The sequence below is a fragment of the Setaria viridis genome, chromosome 5, assembly GCF_005286985.2.
Source record: "Setaria viridis chromosome 5, Setaria_viridis_v4.0, whole genome shotgun sequence".
Classification (NCBI taxonomy): domain Eukaryota; kingdom Viridiplantae; phylum Streptophyta; class Magnoliopsida; order Poales; family Poaceae; genus Setaria; species Setaria viridis.
In genome coordinates, this window is record NC_048267.2 from 27398649 (window position 1) to 27412220 (window position 13572).

The 13572-nt window shown below is 40.5% G+C and overlaps 1 protein-coding gene and 1 pseudogene across 3 annotated transcripts; one reads left to right on the forward strand and one right to left on the reverse strand.

The window, feature by feature from the left end:
• Positions 1-419: 419 nt before the first annotated feature.
• LOC117858287 (calcineurin B-like protein 5) lies at positions 420-4627 on the reverse strand. 3 transcript variants are annotated; one of them, XM_072293598.1, is made up of 10 exons: positions 4480-4627; positions 4229-4393; positions 3355-3553; positions 3014-3096; positions 2871-2930; positions 2367-2475; positions 2221-2273; positions 1544-1624; positions 1324-1436; positions 420-953 (listed from the first exon to the last, which is right to left on the reverse strand). In XM_072293598.1, exons 3-10 carry the CDS (start codon positions 3491-3493, stop codon positions 872-874), a joined length of 720 nt encoding a protein of 239 aa, XP_072149699.1. In that variant the 5' UTR covers positions 3494-3553; positions 4229-4393; positions 4480-4627; the 3' UTR covers positions 420-871. The 3 variants fall into 3 exon arrangements, with proteins under 3 accessions (XP_072149699.1, XP_034597220.1, XP_034597221.1); XM_034741329.1 differs by having other exon boundaries at positions 4229-4527; XM_034741330.1 differs by having other exon boundaries at positions 3406-3553; positions 4229-4525.
• On the forward strand, positions 4034-12171 carry LOC117856380 (pentatricopeptide repeat-containing protein At3g49240, mitochondrial-like; annotated as a pseudogene).
• Positions 12172-13572: the final 1401 nt, after the last annotated feature.

Below are 13572 nucleotides of genomic sequence, written 5' to 3' on the forward strand. Positions count from 1 at the left end.
AGTACTAAGCATCTATATCTAGGTGCATAGTAAGATCTATGAACATCAAAAAGTTAAAATGATTTAAAATTTGGGACAGATGAAGTAGTTTGGTAAAAAATAGTAACCGGTGAAAGGAGATGCATATATGTGTTTTAGTTCACTCAAAGTTAGAAAGTTGCTAGTTGAAGTTGGGGTATCACCGAAGTATTTTAACCGTACTTATCCAGCGTATCAAGCTTTTGGTACACAAGAACCTTGTTGGTGGTCCTAATAATGCAATCGAAAATTCTAGTCAGCATCACGTTAAGTTCTTCAGCTTGCTGGCTGCGATTTGAGCTCAGCTTCCCCCGGCCAGAGCCCAGATCAATGCAGCAAACTTAACTGATAGAGCGTCGTCCGACCAAGACTCAGAAGTAGGACCGAAACAGCTGCGGACATCGCAAATTGCATTCACTTGAATGACCTTGAATGATTAACTTATTCTCGATGTTATTGTACATCTTTTTTCTTTGAATGACCTTTGAATCGAAACTGCTGCACTTGATCTACGAGGCTACAACTTCCTCGCCTAAGCATTCTCCAACATAAAAGCTGAAATAATAAAAAGATCAGCCAACAATGGACAAATTGCTGTGTGATTATACACTTATATACATGTCTAAACATTTGGTCAGTGATGCTGGAGTTGGATGCTACATTGCTCCTTTGCTTGTTGGTAATACAACAAAACTCGTTTCCTACTTCCACCATTTACACGTAGTCCACAATACTACGCACAACGGGTGTTTGAACGACGTGTTGCAAACCTTTTCTTGAGGAAAAAGCTTTCAGCATGCCCTTTCACTAATATTTAGATCAGGATGTACAGAGATGTGTTGCAAGCTTGCAGTTACATTTCAGGTTTGGCAGCCATGTCTGCCTCACTGATTTCTGAGTGAACCACAAAGCTTGGGAATACCATGGTGATGTCCCTGCAGATTATGACCATTGAAACAGTCAGTGAAAGAAAGGCATTCATAAAATCAGTCAAGGTGTACATGTTCATCCAAAAAATGAAAAAGAGAGGATACCAAGGCTGAGTCTGAAGGAAAAAAAACTTTATGTCCATTTACAGAATGTAACAGTCCATCAATCATGCGAATGAAACTCAGAGGGCACATATTAGATATAAAACAGGGAAAGGAACATTCTCCCACCAAAAAGAAGAAAGATGCATCTGACTAGAATTGGTTGCATTTATATTCTGCTTTAAACAAAGTCAAATAACAAAGAAACTCTAATGATTAAGGTGTACTGTTAATATATCATTGCTAAACATTACTAAAAGCTGTGCATACTTACTTAAGGTATGGAAGGGTCATATTCCTTAGAACATATGGATTATCTTTAGCAAATGCTGTCCATTCTTCTTGATCGATCCTCCCATCACCTTTTGTGTCAGCCTGGTCAAATGTCTATCAACCAACATCAAAAGATTCAGCACCATGCAAAAATGATATCTTTGCTTCTATGCTAGGGATTTAGGATACCTAAGGACTAAATGAATGGAATATTTTCATACCCTATCAACAATCATCTCGACAGCATCACTTGTAATATCCAATTCTGATTCGTCCAGCAGAGCACACACCATCTCCTTTAACTGCAACATAATTGAATTTAGTAATAAACATTCCTAATTTCCTGTTCAACAGTCTTATTTTCCGCAATACTGAATTAATGTGACATGTTCGCTACAGTAGACATGATTAACGGGCTAAATAGTCAAAAGACCATTCACACAAGCGCTTGACATAATTGACAACTTTCATGCATCTCATTCCTGATCTATCATATCTGAAACGAGTTCTAGATGCCTGCTTTATTAGTTTAGTGCCAACTAAACTAGTTTCAGATGGAACTATTTTCACATTTTTTTCAAAACTAATCAGTTGAAAGGAAAAAATCTATATATTTGGCAATCACTATCATGTATATGGCTAAGTTTCAAACACTGTTCATATATTTTAGTGTTGCATCACACCATTTTCTTGAAATTGTTCTCAACTACTGTATGCTTAACTCCAGATTTCAAGTGAACAAGAAAAGATAGATAAAACTTCTCTTAAGGACAGGGCAACCTAATATCAATATTCAGTAACAGGAATGCAGCACATAGTGCAACCAGATATAAGAATGTATAAAGGTATGTTCACTGAAAACCATGAAGTATCTAATGAAAAGAAAAACAATGCTTACCTCATTCCGTTCAATAAAGCCTGTCTGCCTTAAGTCATACAACTTAAATGCAACTGCAATAACAAATAAAAAAATTAGCTAACAAAAATCTAAATTTTTCTGAACATTCTGAGTTTCGGTAGAATAACTTCATCAAGAGACCTTACATGCAGCTTTTTGTTCTTCAGGTGCACCTGGATGAAACACACTAAGAGATCGAACAAATTCACCAAATTCAATTACACCATTTCCTTTTTGATCAAACAAGTCAAATAACTGCAATTTATTTTTGATTTTTGTTATTATAAATTTTATAAACACACAACTGATTTAAGAACACACAGCACTAACATATTTGAACTAATTCTTCAACTAAACACAAATCATCAGAATCAACAATATGCTTAGCCTTGTATATCCTACTTTGTCAATCTGAGATTTAAAACAGCACAGAAGCTACAACTATGACACTTAAGCAGAAAAGCTATTAGAGAGTCTAACAGATGAGTACTGATGGTTTCTGGTAAATGCAACCAGTCAATACAACGGCAAACAATCATCAGGTATTTGTTATGGGAAGAAACCTTAGAGAAGCTGTTCTTTTTACAGTAAATGAAGTCATGAGCAACATTTTGAAACTACAAGAACTTTGACACAACTGATACTCTTACCCTATCAACAAAAAGATTTTGCTTCTTCTTGTTCCTAAAGAGAGCGACATGGAATTCTTCCTGGTAAAGGGAAAAGAAAGGGCACATGCTAATTAGTTTATCGCAAGATAGTTACCCAATCAAAACTATGCATTGAGGACTACCTTGTGAATTAGATTATCTTTGACAACTGTATTACTTATTTTCCTGAAGAGGTCATGTAGTGCCTCAACTTCACTTACTGTAACTGCAACAATAGGTGAAGCTTAATAAACTTGTTCAAAAAACAACAAATACATGAATACCAGAGTTAGTTAATGTTACAGTGTTTTTTCTTAGTCTTGTTTGACCCAAAAACTATGGAAAAGTGAAAGAGCTGCTAGCCTGCACTACTGTTGCATGTAAAATGCACAATATTAACAGATTGAGCAGAAAAACACAACAGCATATCCGAAAGTAATCTATTGATTCCTCTTTCTTATGAAAGAAGGGGTTCAATTCTCACACGGTGTTCCAGAAGCAATATTAACAAAATCTGGAAGATTCACTTTCTCACAAGATGTTTCAGCAGCAAGGGCTACAGCTTCCCGTCTATCCAGTGAATCCGGCGACTGACCAGCATGCTTTGTTGGTATGCACCCCATCACTCACATCCAGTGGCTCCGGTGCAGAAAAATTAAGAAGAGTGCAAACCTCAAGCAAATCTGCAAAAGGAAAGTCGCAATTCAAACAAATATGGCCTTATCTGCTTCAGGGGAAACAACAGTGAACAGTGAACTAGTACAACTAGTTTTGATACTGCATCTTTTTCCTCAGGGGCGTATGACCGAAGCACAATGTCCAGCATCTAGTGATCCTACTTTGTAAATACTAGTGCGTCAGTTCTGTACTCGCTTCAACAGTGTAAAACACATACTGTGAAGTTTCAGCCCTTGCCAGTTCAACATTTCAACAGTACAAATCCATTCAGATGCAGGATTGTAACGTTGCAGGGACAGAACCCTGCCTGTAGGCCATAATAGCTCAGAAACTAAATGGGCATTCCAAACTGTTAGGGGGGGAAAAGAGGAATTTTCGTCTTTTCAAAAAAAAGAGAGGATTTTTCTGGGCCACGCGCGCTTATGGACCATACCATCGCGCAGGAATCTTCTTATTTTTGGCAAAATTTCAATCCCCAACATGAAATGGGTGAATCCCCCGAGAGAGATGAGATGAGGCTAATGCGTAGCAGCTCAAATTTCCTGGAAGAAATCAGGAAGCAGCAGCAGGGCCCAGAACACTCGGGATGAATCCCTCTCAGGTCAACGCGAGCCTCTGGAATCTATAGCGAAGGAAGAAAGGGAGGGGAGGGCGGGAGGAGGAAGAAGGACAGGCCGTACCCGGGGGAGAGGGAGATCGAGCGCACGATCCCTGGCCGCCGCTGTTCCAGCCCCTGTGGGCTGTGGCTCCTGCTGACCTTGCTCCTCGTGGTCAGTTCGCAGTCGTATATCATCCGCCGAATTGACTTTCGAACAAACACCAAACAGAAGATGCCGCGCCGGACACTATAAAAATTGTAAAATTATCGGGAAAGGTACAATGAACCCGTAAGCGTCTTGGCTTGTCAAGTTGCTGAGTTGCTCGTGCTCGCCTGTGCAAAAGCTCCGGTGGATGCGTGCTGGCTGGATGCCGTAAGCGTAGATGCTGCGCCGAGCTATTGTTCATTTTCTTGAACCGCGTTGGAGTCAATAATTGCGCTTTTCCATTTCTTTTCCGTTTGTGCGAGCAACCCGTGACAGATCGTCAACTAATATCGATTAGTAGTGCTTGGCACAGCAGGCAACCATTTTCTTATTGCGGGAGTGGAGTCAATGATGTGATATGCAACAAAGTAATTTTGAAAGGTTCTTTTTAAATATGTGACGTCATTAACTTTTTCACCCGTTTAACTATTCATCTTTCTATGAATATTTAATCAAATAGATAAATCTAAACTAACTTTATTAATTAGATATTATTGGTTAAAGTTGAAGAAAAACTCGATGATGTATATTTAAGAACGGAAGAAATACGCAGTGACATGTTGAGTACTTGAGTTATGATAAGGTCAGCTCCAATGCTAGTTCGAGTTGTGCATGCCATGCAAGTCGAACAATATATTGCAGTAAACACGGCACCGATTCCGATTCACTCTGACACTTTTTTATGAAAGATTCACTATGACACTTGGCCAGTTATCCAACTGGAGATTCTGTTTCTTTCTCCACCCAACCAAATTGTTCATTACATTTACTTAACAATGATATTGTTATACTCTCCCCAAATACAGTGTACCCATTATTACACATAAAGAAAAACACTACAACCTTTTTAACAACAGCATCCCCGTCCCACCCCTGTACTTATTATTTTATTACCTAACACTAAGCTCCCAGAATCGGCGGCCTCTCAAGGGTCTTTCCTCACTATTGTTTTTTTTAAAAATAACAAATTAGTAGCTTGCGGTTTTTTATTTTTTTTCTACTGTCTCTTTGGTACTATAAAACGGTACTTAAAGCCTACTAAGTTTAGGAAATAGCCTACGAAAATCTTGAAGAGAATCACCTGCAAAACAAAAAAGAGCAATCCTGTGACTGGGGAGAGAGTGGGATTCACCTTAAAGCCTGAATGCTAAGCTTGTATTTTTCTAGCCCATCCTGACTCCTGGCCTGTCTGTCTAGCCCACCCTACTACGATCCCAGCTCGGCCCATTTTCCCGTCTTCTTCGCCCGCTTTTCTTGACCCCGCTTTTCTCTCGGTCCCAACGCCGGGCTCGGTTCTCTCTGGGAAGCGCCTCGACCTCCACCGCCGTATCCTCGCGTTCGTCCGCGACAACGACCTCGACGAGACCGCGCTCCTCACGCGCCACTCCATCTACTCCAACTGCCGCCACACAGTCTTCACCTGCACCGCCGTTCCTCGAGGCGCCGCCCCGACGGCGCGCTCGAGCATTTCCGCCTCCCGCTCAAGGGCGACTCACCCGTGCTCCCATCCCCCGCCACCCCCGCATCCTGGCGCGCTCCCTCGCCCAGAACGGCAACCTGGGCCAGGCGCTCAAGCTCAGGGATGAAATGGTCGATCATGGCCTCGTCGCCCCTGATACCAATGTTTATGCCTTCATCGTGGCCTCGAGGTGACGACAAGGACGTTTCATTGTACAAGGAGCCTGAAATTTTTAAATTTTAGAATATGATTAGAAAGAATAATTAAATAATAATTTTCTCATAACTTTAAAATTTTTCGAACATTTATTTTTTAATAGGAAATTTAGTCAGAAAAACAGTTGGTTTTTTTCTAAATTAAATAAGGTTGTTCTATGTGCGTGCACTCATGCCGATGTATTTTTTTACTGATTAAATGAGGAAGTCTGAGTTGAAAAATGTTTAATGCGATGGAAAATAGAAAGAAGAAGTTTTGTTTGTCTCTCTTTCCTTTTCTTCCTTTTCAGCTTGCTCTTTTCATTCTTCTTTCCTGAGCTCGCCTGGAACCTAGCAAGCAACATGTCAGTCACAGCAGTCTGAAACTCATCTCCCCTTGTCGACAATGTCAAACACACTCCTGTCGTCGCCTTCTGCCCACCAACTTAGCTGCAATGGATGAGGACCATATAGCAGGCTCGACAGAGCTGCTGTCGTCCATGGCCATGAAGTTCTGCTGAAAGCTATCGTCCTCGGCCATGAACAGCACCATGCTGGAGTCTTGCACGTAAACTACTTCCACAATCTATGTTCTTTAATCTATATATGCCTTATCTTTTGCAAGTTCTACGGTATAGCCCCTGCATTCTTTAATCTTGATTCCCTGCATACTCTTTCTGCCTTGTTACTCTTTTATGCAAATCCCCGCAATCCATCATTGTTTATGATCTAGCCTATGGTTTAGTTAATATGTGCTTCAAATATGTCAGTGCAGACCCTTCTTGTTCCGTTCCATTGAAATTCCAATCAAAACTCCACATACGTGCATTATTTTATTTTCGTCAAATAATTAACATCTGAAAACTTAAAGTTACAATATTATTGTAATAGTTAACTCTACCCTTGTTACAATGGCATACGTTGTTTAATTTTCATATTAATCCTATGCCATTGTAGTGCAATATGAGCTCTGACTATTAAATTAATATGTTAATTTGTGAGTTGCTCGTGTTAATATTTCTTTTTGTTCTTGTTGCCCTGTTCTTGTGAAATACCCTAATCCTTTTGGGTCTGATCCTACCGGACGGGAGCCCTCGTGCCCTGCGCACCTGCAGCTCCGCCTCTCTCCCCTTGCACAGCGCAACGCCGCTAGGAGCCGAAGGAGCAGAGCATCGCCACCAGAGTTGTTCCCTGATTCGCCGGAGTTCGTTGACTACTGGAGTAAGCTGCCTTTGCCAGGAGCTCCGCAACTCCGAGATGAAGTCAGAGCATCACTCCGCGTCATCCATCCTGCACTGGAGCGCCGCCGGCCATATGAATCCTCTCCTGGTTTTCAAGTTTACTTACTTGTTCTCTGCGTATCATTCGGGCTGCTACGTCCACCGGCCTGCCGAGCCAAGGAAGCCAGCCACGCCGTGCCTGCTCCATCTCTGCCGCTCTGGCCATGCACCCTACCTCGCCGAGCTGCACAAATCGCTGGCCATCGCCGTCGAGCAAGCTGGGCACGTCGTTAAGCAGCTATGATATTTGCAAGCCGAGCAAAATAATCAATCGACCGATGCTGGCCTCCTATCACTAGTAGAGAATTGGCTTTCCATGCGCCCCCTTTTATCCCGGTTTAAAGTTGGCCCGGGATAAAAGGTTCACCAACCGAGACTAAAACTCGGTCACTGGTGGGGGGCTCACCAACCGGGACCTTTTATCCCGGTTGCAAAGGCTAGTGGGAAAAAAAAGACTCTGAGAGGCCTTTTATCCCGGTTTGAAACACCAACCGGGATAAAAGACCCCCCCTTTTATCCCGGTTGGTAACACCAACCGGGATAAAAGGGTCAAGAGCCTTTTATCCCGATTTGTAATACCAACCGGGATAAAAGGGGATCATTTATCCCGGTTGGTGTTTCAAATCGGGATAAAAGGGTCCCCAACGAGGTGACTGGAAGGTGGCTGGAAGAGGATTAAATTCTCGAACCCTTTTATCCCGGTTTGTAATACCAACCGGGATAAAAGGGGGTCTTTTATCCCGGTTGGTGTTTCCAACCGGGATAAAAGGGTACCCCACGAGTTAATACAAAAGGAGCATCCCCTACATACTCAGATGTGGTGTGTAGGTGGGATAGCAAGGAAGCTACGCGCGAGGTTGGAGGTTGTGGGTTCGAATCCCACGAACCGCGCACGCGCATATTTCGCGTGAAAAATCGCGTGACTTGTGACTTGTGGGTGTGGGGGGGGGGGCTCCTGGGAGGCTCGGGATTTTTTTTTTTGCAGCGCCGGCCGTGGTGACCCGTTTTATCCCGGTTGGTTTATCCCGGATGGATTTTCGGAATATTTGCACCCTACCAACCGGAACTAAAGCCCAATTCTCTGCTAGTGTATAATCCTATGTGCAGAAGCAAACAGGACACTCGGCATGCAAGTGATGATGTCATGGTGATGTCATGCCTACGCAGTAAGTAGGACCTTTTCTTCTAGAAAAATAACTAGGATGCTTGCTAACCGTATTTTCTTTCAGCTAATCTTTTGGCCTTGGCTATCTTAGAATAATCCTTTGTTTAACTATAAAATCTTGCTCAAGTCAGAACCAATTTATCATTCATTTAATTTCTTTCTTGATTATTGCTTCATGGTGACATCATCCTTACATCATTACATCATGTTCAAATAACTATTCTTTTAATATGGAAATCCATATCTTATTCAGTTCAATTTCGATTTCAGAATTTCTTTGCTTTCACACATCACTAGAATCGAGCTCTATCCTTTAGTACGCTCTTTTAAAGCTTTTCTTTGATTGGTGCAATGTTCTTAGTTATGTTTGTTTATTTGCTTGTATGCTTGTGTCCGATGATTGATGCGAGCAGAAGGAACATCGTTAGAGAGCTTTGAAGAACAGGAGCTAAAGATAATCTGAGCAGCTATTTTTTTTGAGAAAGGCAAGTGTGTTTTTGTGCTTTTATCCCAATAACTATATTTAATCACTTTTGCATTGCTCCGCATTTAATATTGATGGGTCCTATTAAGATTTCTTAGTTTTTATGATAATTCCTTATCAACCTAGGTTTTATCTTTCTGTTGGATAGCTATGCTTAGCTGCTATAATTGGGTTACGGTAGTTCTAATCAACTATAATGATGAAATTGTTGTTTTATTATGATATACCTTTCATTAATATAAGATCACCATGCTTAATTGGAACATGGAGCGACCACCCAGGAAAACAGTGCAACCACAAGAACTAATGGGCACCGGTCTTGGCTAATTAATTAGAGACTCTAGTTTGGAGTAATCTTACCGAAAGAGCAAGAGGGGAGGCGTTGATAGGGTATAATCCGGCCCTCAGTCTGATCTGCTCTATGATATCTTCGTAGTCTTGAGAGAGATTTATGCTCTGCTTCGACCTTAAATCTTACCGGGTTACCACTTATTAGGGAATCTTTGTAAAGGTCTCGTAGCGTCCCTATGCAGTCACACCTCGGTAGTGTGATGAGTGCCTGATCAGCACAATATGGTTGGGTCTAAAGTTCTCTTGAGCTTTTACGTGACTTGTGGGTAAAGATGTACAACCTCTGCAAAGTGTCTAAAATTGATCGATCAGCCGTGCTCACGGTCAAGAGCGGCCTGAACCCTCACATGATTAATCTATTGAAAGTTGAATTAAATTGCTATTATTTATTGCATAATTATGTGGGTTGGTATATACTTGTACTTTAGTATTCGTGCTAATAAAATTTGACAACTAAAAATGCTTAATGAAGTCAACTAGCCAGCCTTTTCTTGTTTAAGCCTTGCATTCATATGTTTCCTACACTTGCTGAGTACGACATGTGCTCACACTTGCTTTAACCAACGTTTCTCAGAAGAAGAAGCTGCTATGAAGTTGTTGTGAAGATGGTACGGAGTCCTAGGCGTTCGTAACCCCCGTCGATTGCCTGCGAAATTTGGTGCCTCCGTTTCTAGGATTAAGCATATATCTCTGATAGTCTCTCTGTAATTCTTTTCGTGATACTGTTGATGTTATTCACTTATGATGTTACTATATAAAACTAGATCCTGACATACATATAGGTAGTGCTTGATTTTGTTTTAAAATTAGGTGTGACAAAGAGAAGCCTGGTGGTGGGCCTATTCTCGATGGCGTGGTGTACGGGAACCTGATGAAAGGGTATTTTCCTTAAGGGCATGGAGAATGAGGCCATGGATTGCTATCAGGAGGTGCTTGGAGTCGGGTTCCAAGGTGACGTTTGGCACGGTGAGTTACGACATGGTGCTTGATGCATTTGGGAGGAATGGGAAGTTGGAAATGCACTCAAATTGTTTGATAGAATGTGCATGGAGCAAATTGCTCTCAACCTAGGGAGTTTTAGTGTGATGGTTGATGCATATTGCCGTGCTGAGGTTTCAGGATGCAATTGAGGTGTTTGGGAAAATGGTCGAGAAGAGGTGTGCTCCTGCTGCACTTCTTCAATAATTTGATTGGCTGGCTGGCAAGAATGATGTTAGGGAGGCACTGAGGAAGAGGGATGGTAAAAGGAGATGGCTGAGCGAGGTATAAACTCTAATGAGCACACCTATGTCTTGTTCATTGAGGAGTCCTGCTTTGTCTTACTCGCTTAGTTCTGCTTTAAGGTGAATAGGATGGAGCCTGCAGTTGGTTGCTTCAACAAGATGTGTGACGATGCTGGCTTGAGGCCCAACGCAAATGCATTTTACAAAGTCATGGGTGGCTGGGTAAAGGTTGATAGAATGAAGGGCTTCATGAGCACATGGATTCTTTAACATGATGCCTGAAAAGGAGGTGAAGCCAAACATTGGTATCTATGAGTTGCTGTTGAGGGCATATGTAGATGCTGCAACCTGCAAGGTTGGATGATGCAATAAAGATAGCCAAACGATGTATTCTCTTGGACGAGAGTGTTGTATTTAGTGATGAAATGAGAGCACTTCTGGAGGGGGCATTGGATAAAAGGGGGAGAGATGGGGACATGACAAAGTTATGCAAACATGTTGAGAGGGAGAAACCGGAGGCGGCTGCACATGCAGGTGAAAAAAGGCCAATACGGAGGCTCTTGCTAAAGAAGAAAAAAGGAAGAAGGCTAAGGAAGAAGGGGCTGACAGTGCTTGCTGAGCGGCTATTGAGCAGTTCTGGTTCACAAGAGGGAAGCGGAAAAAGAGGAATCAACTGATGGACCGAATGTTGAGGAGGCGGAGGTTGTTGAGCCTGACAGCAACACCATGATGCCCAGGAATGGATATGGATGTCTGGAAATCCGAATTATCTGAATTCCTATCCGCTAAAAATACCAATATAGATATTCGTATTCGTATTCGTTTTTAATATGGATGTCAAATGGATGTATCCAGATCCAATTTTTAGTATTTTCTCTATCCGGTTCCAGATCCGTATTCAACAAAAATGTGAAATATCCAACATTATCCATATCCTCAAAGGATAAAGTACCCAATGAATCCATCTAAACCTTATTTATATTACTAAATACTAATTACAAATGATATTAATTTTAATATTGCTAATAAATATTTATTTACACCATTTAAACTATTAAAAAATTATCTACATGACAAATGACTAATTATGTTAACATAATATTACTAGTGATATATAATGATAAAGTTTAATTAATTTTAATTTGCCTAATCACATTAATTTTAAATACGTTTTTATTATTTATTAAATGAATAAATTATATTCAAATGTATTACTGAACTTATTTTTATTATTAAATGATATATATTTATGAAAACACTTATTTTTATATTTATTTTGATATATTTACTTATTTATTAATAAATATGTTATTTTCAATAAGATATCTATTATGTACTATGCTCATAATTTACTCCTATCTATTACATGATTTTTGATCAACTATAAAACCATCGATAAAGCAAATTGATACTTGTTATGATGCTATGTTATAAGTCAAGTAATATCCAAATGCGAATCCGATCGAATTTGAACTATTCATTTTCGTTTTGTATTCTTATTTGAATTCGAATTAAAATATGGTAAATAGGACTATCCAAATTCCATGCGTATCCGATCCGAATTCATCCCTATCGATGCCTCTGGAGAACAGAATGAATGCTACGAGCAGAAAAAGCAAGAGTCTGTTGAAGCCCTTACAGGGGCCATAGCTTTTCCATCTTAGAGGTTCCATTCTATCACAGTAGCATATGCGATTAGGATAGGCTGTCTGAGGAGTTTAGCTCAATGCTTTTATTTGAATTCACATGGATTCAACTCGTACTGATTATGCATCGTTGCAATCCTGCGTGCCATAATATCTAGTTCTAGTGCTTTTGAGATAAATATAAGTTATTAATTTTATTTTATCACTGCCTTCCCTGAACTCACTATTTTATATTACTAGATAGATTATCATTTTCACTCTTCATTCTGCAAAAGAAATTATCTATTTATCTCCATTACTGAAGTGTGCCCATTTAAGGTTCAAGTGTCAAATTGGACCAATTATATTTCCAAAGCTTGTTTTGTTATGCTTCACTATTCGGCAGAAGTATGTTTTATGTTTTAAACGCTTCAGATGCTCTTAAAAAAACAGTGAAACTTGTGTTAAGCTAGTAAGTTTGTACATGGAATTTACTTCATGCTAAAATGAAACCATAACTTGTTTCAACACACAAGTCATATTTGTTGTATCAGTAGGACTTGTGTGTTGAAACCATAACCAGGAGTCAGCAGCAACAACATATCTGTGGCAAAGGCAGAGCAGACCTTCGCAGACTCGAGTCAAGGATGGCCAGGACTTGCTGCCAGTTAGAGCATGCAGCAGTGGCCGATGCCCGTACAAGCAGGAGGAGAGGAGAAACAGTATGGAATATTTGTTGTGCGCTAATAGTCTAGATGATTACTTTAGGAGTGATTATGTCAGATCACCAGTTGGGTCCAAGTTAAAAGGGTCCTTACAAAAGGATGGCCATGTACAAGAAAGAAAGAAAACATTTCTCCTCGTTATCATGTTAATCACATGGCATTTTAGCATTCATGACGTCAGATTTCAGATTTGTAGCAGTGTGGGAAAAGAATACCTGGGTGGGTGACTTAATGAAGGATTCACTCAAGGATATTTGAGGGTCAGTTAAAGTCTGAACTGAATCCTGAGGATTTGGATTTAGATGCCCCCATCAAACAGGCCTTGAAGGTTAAAGTTTACCCTGTGGCAAGTGTAGGAAATTGGTCTGAGTTGTGCGTGCTCTCTGCCATGAGAAACAAGATTTGAACAATGTACCTTTTTTTTTTTTCAAATGGACGCCAGGGCTTCAGGTGGAAGAGGCGTCTTTTTTATCGGAAGTAGCTTTTGCATGGATGGGCTCTTTGATGAGTAGGAGGATTTCTGAACTAATTCAGATCTATAATCCAGTTGATGTTATTCTTGGTGCCTTCAAATTTCGCTATAAGAAGACACTGTCAGATCATTTTGATCTGAATGGAACATGTACTGGACCAGGTATAAAGAAAGTACGAAACATATATTTCAACTGATTGGTTCCTATCACATGTAGTATTTTCTCCATTTCAATATGTGACG

What these genes read in the sequence shown, in the direction of transcription:
- LOC117858287 (XM_072293598.1), bottom strand. Translation starts at nt 3,493, where the DNA reads ATGGGGTGCATACCAACAAAGCATGCTGGTCAGTCGCCGGATTCACTG. An exon ending in AAAATCTTTTTGTTGATAGG is followed by an intron (nt 2,476 to 2,870) that starts GTAAGAGTATCA and finishes AATAAATTGCAG; the next exon opens with TTATTTGACTTGTTTGATCA. An exon ending in GCTTTATTGAACGGAATGAG is followed by an intron (nt 1,625 to 2,220) that starts GTAAGCATTGTT and finishes ATTATGTTGCAG; the next exon opens with TTAAAGGAGATGGTGTGTGC.